Source organism: Spinacia oleracea, chromosome 1 (genome assembly GCF_020520425.1).
Source record: "Spinacia oleracea cultivar Varoflay chromosome 1, BTI_SOV_V1, whole genome shotgun sequence".
In the NCBI taxonomy this organism is placed as follows: Eukaryota; Viridiplantae; Streptophyta; class Magnoliopsida; order Caryophyllales; family Amaranthaceae; genus Spinacia; species Spinacia oleracea.
This window is the reverse complement of record NC_079487.1, coordinates 99,339,496-99,349,983: the sequence shown is the minus strand read 5'-3', so window position 1 is coordinate 99,349,983 and position 10,488 is coordinate 99,339,496. Positions and strand designations below refer to the sequence as shown.

Here is a 10,488-nt window from a genome sequence, read left to right as displayed (position 1 = left end):
CCGGGTTACTACATTAATAACTTCACATTTAGTTAGATTTCTTTTGCAATAATAACATGAAACATATCATGTCCTAAGGGTAAAAGCTTTATTGATTAATTTCAAGGTTGGGGGTTCGAACCTTATACAAACCATGTTTAACATTTTTTATGTATATGAAAATTACATGGGGTGAAAGAATCGTAAACATAGCGCCACGTATCACGCATACTTTCTTACAAACGCTTTTTAATATATAGTATAGATGTTGTAGAAACTAAAAATGCTTATCTATCTGTTGTTACTTCACCTCTATTTTGATCCTCTTATACAAATTACGTAACGCAAAATCAAGATCAAATCATCAAAACCAACAAATTAAATATCATGGAATTTCATAATTCTTGTGCTTTAAGTTAACGGAATTGCCAAAGGGACAAACATCTGGAATGTGTAATACGTGACCAATCATTTGTTTTTTTTCTTTCTTAAGGGAGTGACAAATCACCTGTTAATCATTGAAGAATTCAATTAAAGGCACACTTGTCGGTTACAAATCACAATTTAATCACTTAGTATGCAACGCACAAACAATTACAACTCAGAAGAAATAGAAATACTTCAACATATAAGAAGAACATGTACATATTATATTTTATAGAATTGAAACATGAAATATTTGAATTATGCGAAGAATCGAAACATAAAATATATGACATCTACAAAATATTAAAACATGTATTCTATGAAATGAGAACCTTCATAAATCATCACCTAGATGCCGGAGAATTTTTTGATTGTGATATTTCTCTAAAAAACTAAACAAAAAATGTTATCAGTCAGAAGTCAAGAGTAAACACTAAAAAAAAAATCGGGAAATTGCAACTTTAGCATCAAGTAACCTCTAAATTTTAAAATGCCTAGATTAAAAAACAAAGTGAGAAATTGAACTCAGTGAACTAAAGATAGAATTCAATAAAATGCGATAAATGATCTTTAACTATACTCAAAACAACATTTTATCATAAAGAATGAACAACCAAATAAATTAAACTTAGAAAATTATGAATTTACACTATTCAACCAAGAAGATTAAGGTGAATGGGTTTTTATGTTTCTTAAACTATGTAGAGAGAAAATGAGTTATGACTTTATGAGGTACGTGAATGGAAGTTAAGGCCGCAGTATCTTAGGTAAATAGGATTTTAACATTTTAGGCCTTTTTGTTTAGAAGTTTTTAAGAGCATGGTTTGGACATGTAAGCAGAAGATCAAGTGATGCCTCGGTTAGGAGGATAGAAGGGTGACAAAGTGATAGAATTGCAAGGGGTAGGGGAAGACCTAAGAAAACTTGAAGGAAGATGATTGAGAACAATATGAGCTTTCTTGAGATTGAGGAAAATATGGCGTTGGATAGGACAGAGTAGAGGGAGAAAATATACATTGATGACTTCATTTGACTTATACCGTTTCACTGTTTCTGATTCTCTCTATTTTATTTTTATTCTTATTTTTTATTTTTATTTTTATTTTTACTTTTAAAATTCTTTTATTTTTCGTAACTTTTTACCTAATTTTTTTTATAACTGTTTATATGTTTAGATTAACTTTTATATTATATAAAAAAGTTGATAGATAAACATTTTAACGGGTTAAATGATTAATTTTACACATTATCGGGTGATTTTGAAGAAATAATTTTTATTAAATGAAAAATTTTATCACTTAAAAACAGATAATTTTTATATAATATAAGAGTAACTTTTAAGCATTTTGAGTTAACTTTTACTCTGATATACAATATTTATCGTACACCACTTATAAATAGAATTTGTGAATCCATGATATAATTGTAAATAGATTGACTTCTAATTGACACCATATTATTCATTTAAACTCAACATTTATTGTCCTAACCTTAACTTTTATTCATTTAAACTAAGTTTTATTTTATCCTTTAATTTACTTTATTTTTAACTTTTTTGTTTTTCTTACTGATTTAAATATGAAAATGACATGCGATTTGTACTATTTCATATACAATAAATGCTTTTCAATATCATAGGGATGAGAGACCGATCAACCTCTCACAAGTATGGTTGTGGGTCAGATCGGGATGTGATTCGTGTCGAGCCTACGTGTCTTGGACTTGAACGGTCAGACCCATGCCAAGCCCAATTGTTCAGTGTCGGGGAGAGTCATGCCGAAAATTTTAAAAAGGCGACCCAGACACGACCAAACCTACGTACCCTCGTGCTAAGACGGGCCATGCTTTTATGCTTAAACGCAATTTCACTCAATTTAATGTACTTTGTCGTGCTGCGTTTTTCCAAAAAGGCGATTCGAGCCCAGCCCATGACCTACGACTTTATGCTTTCCGGCAATCGCTAACTGCTGTACTCGGGTACAGCCAGCTCTGGTTGTACCCCTCAAAAACGACGCGCTTATATTGTTTGTTCATTCTTGTCGACTGTTTGTTCTTTTTTATTGTACTGTTTGTTCATTCTTATTGTACTGTTTGTTCTTTCTTGTTGTACTGTTTGTTCTTTCTTGTTGGACAAATTTGTCAAAAACTACCTTATAAAATATGATTTTTGCGAAAAACTACCTTATAAAAAAAATGTTGTAATAAACTACCTTATAAAAAATTTATGTTGTAAGATACTACCTTTTCCCGAATTATGAACGTTTGATCGAAATTTCGGGATTGACTTTACCATATATATGTCACGTGCCATTTAATTACGTCTTTCCCGTTAGATGTCGCGTAATATGCACCTAGTAAAGTCAACGTCGTAATTTTAAATTAATGCTCATAATATGGCCAAAGGTAGTATCTTACAACATAAAAATTTTATAAGGTAGTTTATTACAACATTTTTTTTATAAGGTAGTTTTTCGCAAAAATCATATTTTATAAGGTAGTTTTTGACAAATTTGCCTTCTTGTTGTACTGTTTGTTCTTTCATGTTATTTTTCAAATTCATCATCAAATTTTCATAATTGTTGTATTTTTTGTTCTTTCTTCTGGAATTTTATGTTCTTTTTTATATTGTTTGTTCTTTCTTGTTTATTTGTTTGTTTATAATAATCATATGGTTAATGTTCATAATTAAACTCTTCATTAATATTTTATTCTTTCTTTTTGTACGGTTTGTTATTTCTTGTTGTACGGTTTGTTCTTTCTTGTTGTTTTTTAAATTCATTCATCAAACTTATTGTTGTATTGTTTGTTCTTTCATGTTGGCTTTAAAATTTATCATAAAATTGTTCATAATTGTTGTATTGTTTGTTCTTTTTTCTGGAATTTTATGTTCTTTTTTATATTGTTTGTTTTTTTTTGTTGAATTATTTGTTCTTTCTTGTTTATTTCTTTGTTCATAATAATAAATGTTCATTTCCGAAATAGTAAATGTTCATTTTTGTAGTTTATTTCCAAATAAATAAATAAATGTTCATTTCCAAAATAGTAAATGTTCATTCCAAATAAATAAATAAATGTTCTTTTCCGAAATAGTAAATGTTCATTTTTGTACTAGTATATTAATGTTTATTTTAAATAACACAAAACGACATCGTTTTAGATGGGGGCTTTGGCTGTACCCGGGTATAGCAAAAAATTTGCGGCTTTCCGGACTGTGCTGTTTTGTGCCGTGCCGTACCGGGCCGCCCCCGTCCCGGCCCATAGCCATGACTAATACTCTCTCATAGTCATATTGGATTTATCATTCTTCCATCGCCAAATCGTTGATGAAATGGCAAAAACAGCAAGAGAGGTTTAAGTTTAAGTGTTTAACCAACTCTTCAATCTCCCGCCCACCAAAGATCTGTACCAAAAATCCAACAGAGACGAAGTCAAGAACACAGAAATGAGGAGGGATGGAATACTTGGTGATAATGTGAGCAGTGAAGCAAGCATCGGATTAGGGAAGAACAGCAAAACTTGGGTGAAGAGGAGAGAGAAATGGCTAGTAGTTCTGGGAGTAATTCTTCATGCTGTATACATGTTAAGCATTTTCGATATTTACTTCAAATCTCCCATTGTTCATGGCATGGATCCAGTCAAACCCCGCTTTTCGCCTCCGGCTAAACGCCTTGTTCTCCTTGTTGGTAATCACTATTTTATTACCCTTTAATCTGATGATTTTTAAGCTTTTATTGATATTTTGGTATAAATTATGATCTGGGTTTTGGGGGAACTTATGATTAAAGAAAATTCATGTTCTGTTGTAGCTGATTATGCTTCTATTGCAGTAATCCACTATAGTGAAATGTTTTATGCTAGATCAGTTAGAAGCTGTTTATTGCTTCATTTTTTGGTATTTTGTCTGATATTATGAGTTGGGTTTGCGTTAATTTTTACTTTGAAGTAGCATTCCTTTAACTGTAATAATTTATGGTTTGAAGCAAAATCATGTTCCAATGTAGCTGATTATACATTTATAATGGGATGTATTTTTTATGCTAAAATCAATAATTACCTGTTTGTAGCTCTTTTTGTTATCTTGGTAGAAATTATGATTTTTGTTTGCATTAATTTGAAGCGGTTTCCTTAATTACTCTTTAACTTTTCTATAGAGCTACATCCAGAATTATGATCTGGGGGTTTGTTGCTGATTACGCAAGCTTCCATCATGCAAGAACAATTTTATGTCTATTTTTTATTTACTAGTTGTTAAAACAAATGAGTGTTTGGTAGTTAGGGCTTGAAACATTGGATGGTGTATAATGTATTTCATTTGATGTTTGATAATATATTGAAACCCTAAAAATATTGTAATGATAATGGCAGCTGATGGTTTGCGAGCTGACAAATTCTTTGAGCCGGATGAGGAAGGGAATTACCGAGCACCGTTCCTTAGAAGTGTGATAAAAGAACGAGGGCGTTGGGGTGTGTCCCATGCTAGGCCTCCAACAGAGTCAAGGCCTGGTCATGTCTCTATTATAGCTGGTTTCTACGAGGATCCTAGTGCTGTTACAAAAGGTGTTATTACTGAAATCTCATCAGCTTATTGATGGAATTTGTTTCTTTCTTCAAAGTGACCTCTGTGAAGAAATTCTGTCTTTTAAAATAACTGAGATGATTTTTTAGACAACTTTGTATGTTGAAGCTTACTTTATTCTATTATGCAGGGTGGAAAGCTAATCCAGTCGAATTCGATTCAGTATTTAACCGCAGCCGTCATACATTTTCATATGGCAGCCCGGATATTGTACCTATATTCTGTGGTGCGTTGCCCCACAGCACATGGAAATCGTATCCTCATGAGTTTGAGGACTTTGCTACTGGTACTTTTCTACCTGTTTCGGTAATGTCTGTTGTAGTTTTTATCGCTGGTTGTTTCCTACTGGGGACTCTTTCCCACGTGTCAAAATATCTAAGAACTGATGTCTACATTAGTTATTAACAGTGTTTAAAAAAGCGCCCTTAAAGCACGCTTAAGCCCTGAAGCTCGAAGCTCTAGGGCAAAACGCTTAATTAGGTCTGAGCGAAGCTCTTGTGATTAAGCCCCGCCGAAGCGCGCTTAAGCGCATGAAGCCCGCGAAGTGCAAAAAGCACGCTTTTGGTGCTTCATTGAAATTCTTTTTTTTATTATTACTTTACGTTGAAATCTTTTTTATACGTTATTAGTGTGTTTTGGACCACTCCTTATTAATCCTTAACAATAGAGAGTATACCATTATACCAACAGTCCAAAAAAGAAGAAAAGAGAAGACAACAGTCACAACAGCCGACCCTAGCTTCTGGATAAACACTATGTTATATGCTTTATTTTTGTTAAAGCAAGGAGTAATATATTTTTGTTAAAGCGAGTAATATATTTTTGGAAGCAAATCTGATGTTTATATATTTTTGTGGTTTTTTGAGTAAGATATATATTCATAATAGTAAAAATCTTTAATTCTTAAAAAGTGCGCTTCACTTCGATGAAGCCCGCGCCTTGCGCTTGCGCTTTGCGCTTAAGCTCTAGGACTCATATCGCTTTAGTGCGCTTTGCGCTTTTTTATACACTGGTTATTAAGCTTGGAATCACCTCTGGTCCTGAGAAGATTGAAGGTCCTGAACTCCTGATATCTAAGGTTTTGATATGTGTCATGTTGCGGTTGTCTGTTTTAAGATAGTTCTACACGTACTTATGTACAAAAAAGGATTAAACTTTCTGAGGTCATATTTCATTTGTTTGGTGAAGTTACAAGTTCACAACAACTCTGCCACTCATCGTCATTTGATTGGGGAGGTTAAAGTCTGATATATTGGTTAATCTAACTTGATGCATACTATTGAGAGAGTAAAATCTTTGCAGTAAAAGCCTCTGATGAGATTTGTTATGTTGATGTATATGAACTTCCATTTAAACTAATGACTAGTGAGTTGTGTCTTAAAAGTAATTTGTAATGACTGCTTATTATTCATGAGGATGCTTTAATAATTCTAAGTGTTCATGCAGATGCGTCCTTTTTGGATGAATGGTCCTTTGATCAATTTCAAAGTCTTTTGAACAATTCTAAGGAAGACCAGAACTTGGAGCACTTACTTAAGCAGGACGGCATTGCTATATTTTTGCATCTTCTCGGTTGTGATTCAAATGGTCATGCTCATCGCCCGTTCTCATCTATCTATCTCAATAATGTTAAGGTTGTGGACCACATTGCTGAGAGAGTGTATAATCTACTTGAGGGCCATTTCAAGGACAACCGAACTGCATACATCTTTACAGCTGACCATGGGATGAGCGACAAAGGTAAGAGACTATTTGATCTCTTAGAACTTGGTTTCTATTGCTACTCTTCTTCATCTGCCCTTATTTTTTCTTCATTTCCCTTCTGTTTTATCCAAGAGGCCATTTGGTTTACTGGAACAAGGAAATAGAAAGAAAACCAAATTCCTGGTTTCCCTAAGTTGATGCTTGGTTGACCAGTTGACCACTTAAGAAATTTCTGTTCCTCTTGTTTGAAGTCACCCCAAGCGCAGGTGTTGCGAATTTCACTACTCCCATAGGCTTAACTCCCTTCATTTGAACAAAAAAAAAAGCGAACCTGGCCGAAACTGAATCGTTATGAATATAATTAAATACCACCCTCCAAACCTTACTATTCCAGTTTCCACTGTTATCATCACCCGTACTCCCACATCGCCACCCTGTCTGTCACCTAAGCAACCTTATCACCTAAGCAAGCTCCCTTGCACAGTCTCAATCATTGAATCCTGATGTTGTCATTACTTTTGGTGACGACTAGAGGTGGCACTTCAGTGGAAATTGGTGTCTCCCCCCAACTTCTGAAGCAAGCCACCAGTTGACTAACATTAAGATAAGGTTGAAAGAATTTCCACAATTATGAACTTTGGTGCTTGAATTTGACCAATAAAGGCCGTGGAGCTTTGGTGGTTGAATCCTCCCACCTAAAGGCCATCTCTGCAATTCTCAAGTAATATTTTCAATAGATGAAGAGGAAGGTGACGTTGCGGTGAAACGGTGATAGGGGAGAATGGTGGTGTTGGTGGCAGTGGTGAGGGAGAAGTGGCTGAGCAGGCACTGTAACGCTGGACATTGAGGTGGTTGTCAGTTAGGTAAGGACGGGGTGGTGCTTTGTTATCTCTCTTTTTTTTTTAAATAGTTTAAAACTTCTAAAACCCAAACAATCAATAGAATAAATAGGAGCTAGTTTCCTCTTGAACTAAACAAAAGAACTTGTATTTTCTCTTATAGACTTCTTTCCTTTATCCTGTGTAGAAATACGAGTGAAATGGCCTCAAAAGCTTGACTTATTCTTTCGCTTCTTGCTTCGTGTTTTATTAGGTTGCAGTGCGTGCAATGGCCTGTGTTTTCTTTTTCTCTGAAGTATTAAATTATTTAGAAGTCTATATGCAATGACTAACTGTTGATCACTTCATCTCAAAGGATACAAAAACAATGGAAAAATAGATGCATGAATGTCAAATCTGCTTAGACCTCGGTTGGTTTCCTGACACGAAATTCTAATTGGAACTTCGAAATTACAAGGAAGTGAACCCCTAGACCTCCCTTCCAAGGAATTCAGCAATAAAATGGTTTGGTTATCTGTTTGTGTTTCTCATAGTGGTTATTTTTGTACATCAGCTTGCTGCCAAGAAATGACAGCTCAAATAAAACCCATAAAGCCCCCTATCGTGCATTTTGTCTCTCCTCTCTTTTCCTTTTCCATGGCTTGATTGGCTTCTCCCTTTCATGTTGGTAGAAAAGAGAGCAGTAGAGTACATCATCCCAAAGTTTGAGGCATTCCATATTCATGAAATCTACCTTGCAATCTCATCACCCCCACATGAAAAAAGCAACTCAGGCAAGAGATTTTCTTGAATTACTATGTAGCTGCACCTGCTAGTTGAGTTGAAACCCCTCTATATTCAACTGCAATTATCTCCAAAACAGTTAAGTTCTTGATGTAAGCTCGTAAGAGAATATAATTAACCTGTCATTTGTCAATGACTTAGGATGTCTGAATGAAGCTCTCCCGGGGATGCCTTGACTTCCACTACGGAAAAGGAAGTGATAATTGCATAGGTTCTCCAACGTTCCTGGTGCTTTTGTGCTCCTCTGAACCAAAGACATGAAAATTTCTGACTTCCATGGAATGAATATTATATTGTTCAATGCTATTCAATCATACAAGCTACATATTATTGTTAACGATAGCTGAACCAGAGGATCTGGAATGGTGTTATTATCATATTAATATTGGGAAACTTCAACCTTGCCATAGCATGAAAATAACCAGCCATCTTGTCACTATATGAAGTTCACTAATAAATTAGTCATTTGAGATTAGGGAATCAACTAAAATGTATCAAAGATGATGATGGTAATATATGAAAGCTAAGGAACCTACACTTTGTTCTGTTTGCACAAATGGCTTAGCTGTATCTTTTTGGTGTTTACATGAGGAGCTTCTATGAATACGGATGGTAAATGTAAAAACTGAATTATTGAACTGGATGATAATGTACAAAAGTCTTAATCAGGCCTCATAATATCTTGGTAAATAGAATAAATATGATGGTTTCAAGATCTAGAAAAATATAAGAGGTACTTGAGTTGATTTCCCCCTCCCAAAAAGAAGGGAATAGTCATAGACATACTAGGATGTGTTAAACTGCTATTCCAGCAAAGTCAATAATTTTGATGTGCTGCGTAGTGTTATCAGATTTTCTTGTTCTTATACTTTTTCTTTGACTTGCTGGAGCTGATGCATAGGTAGTCATGGTGATGGACATCCTTCAAATACTGATACACCCCTTGTTGCTTGGGGAGCTGGAGTGAAAACTCCCAAGCCTATCTCCGGTAACCATTCTGATTGTGGTTTCCGTTTTGTTGATGAACATTCTCATGACACACCAACACCAAATGAATGGGGTCTTGATGGCATAGAGAGGGTGGATGTCAATCAGGCTGATATTTCGCCACTGATGGTTTTTTGTCTTCCTTGATCATCCGTTAATACCCTTTTTGTTCCCTTACAGCTGATAATGTACAGTTCTCATTTCTTATTTGGCTTCTTAACAGTCCACTCTACTTGGTCTGCCATGTCCTGTAAACTCAGTTGGAAGTTTACCTCTTGATTACATTGACTTCAATGAGGTAAGCTTAAAAATTAGTTGTTTAGCACTACTTTTCAACAGTTATTTGTTAGAAGTTTACCTCTTAAAAATTATTTGTTATCTGTTTGTTTGTCATTTCTTCATGTAACTTTATTTCACTAACTGAAAGTTTCCAGGCTGAAGAAGTTGAAGCTGTGCTTGCTAATACCAAACAGATTTTGAACCAGTTTCTCCGCAAGTCATGTATCCTTCTTGTTAAAATTTCCAAGTTTAGGCTCACCGCTCACGATGCCAACTGTCCTGCATTTTCTGCACATAATACATTGTTCTTTCATCTCACTCATTAGTTACTTTTTTTTAGAAAGACTGGATTTTCGATAAAATAAATTTTAGGATTACTTGGCTTTCTGTTGTTTTGGAACATTTCATACTAGGAAATGAGTTATCTTTTCTAGATGCTTTTCTTTTTCCTTGTTGATGATGACCATAAAAAATCAATGGAATCATGTTTCTTAATTCCATTTTGTTATCTAATACAAAATCTCATAAACCACAGTCTCATAATTTTAAAAATTATCACGTGCTTCAAAATTTGGGGAAAAGAAATCTACGGGTTTATAAAAGTGATGTATGCAATATAGTGGATTTTTAGAAGTTGGTGAAGAGACAAACTTACCAGCTGAAATCTGGCCTTTCCCTTTCTAATTCCGGATTTCAAGCCAAGATCTGGTTTGTCAATCAATATGCCAAATAGCCCTTCAAAGAAGGTGACAATCTGACAATGTACCTTGTACAAGTGGGAAAGGGTTGTCTTGTATGCACTATGTAGGCTGTCAACGATATGATTTGTTATGAAAGTTCAAATATTTGTCGTCCCATCATCGTTTCTTCTTAATCCTCAGTTTTGTTCACTGCATCTAGGACAGTCAATTTCAT

The 10,488-nt window shown here is 34.6% G+C and overlaps 1 protein-coding gene across 2 annotated transcripts in view; it reads left to right on the top strand.

Moving 5' to 3' along the window:
• The first annotated feature begins 3,688 nt into the window (after positions 1–3,688).
• The window catches only part of LOC110796676 (uncharacterized), a 30,703-nt gene continuing 23,903 nt past the window's right edge, over positions 3,689–10,488 (top strand). Inside the window, exons 1-7 of one of the 2 annotated variants that reach the window (XM_056837401.1) lie at positions 3,689–4,088; positions 4,771–4,962; positions 5,112–5,267; positions 6,428–6,721; positions 9,209–9,423; positions 9,518–9,592; positions 9,729–9,795. In XM_056837401.1, the coding sequence (XP_056693379.1) occupies positions 3,848–4,088; positions 4,771–4,962; positions 5,112–5,267; positions 6,428–6,721; positions 9,209–9,423; positions 9,518–9,592; positions 9,729–9,795 (1,240 nt within the window). In that variant the 5' untranslated portion in view covers positions 3,689–3,847. The remainder of the gene's footprint in view (positions 4,089–4,770; positions 4,963–5,111; positions 5,268–6,427; positions 6,722–9,208; positions 9,424–9,517; positions 9,593–9,728; positions 9,796–10,488) is intronic. The other variant, XM_022001750.2, reaches the window with a different exon arrangement.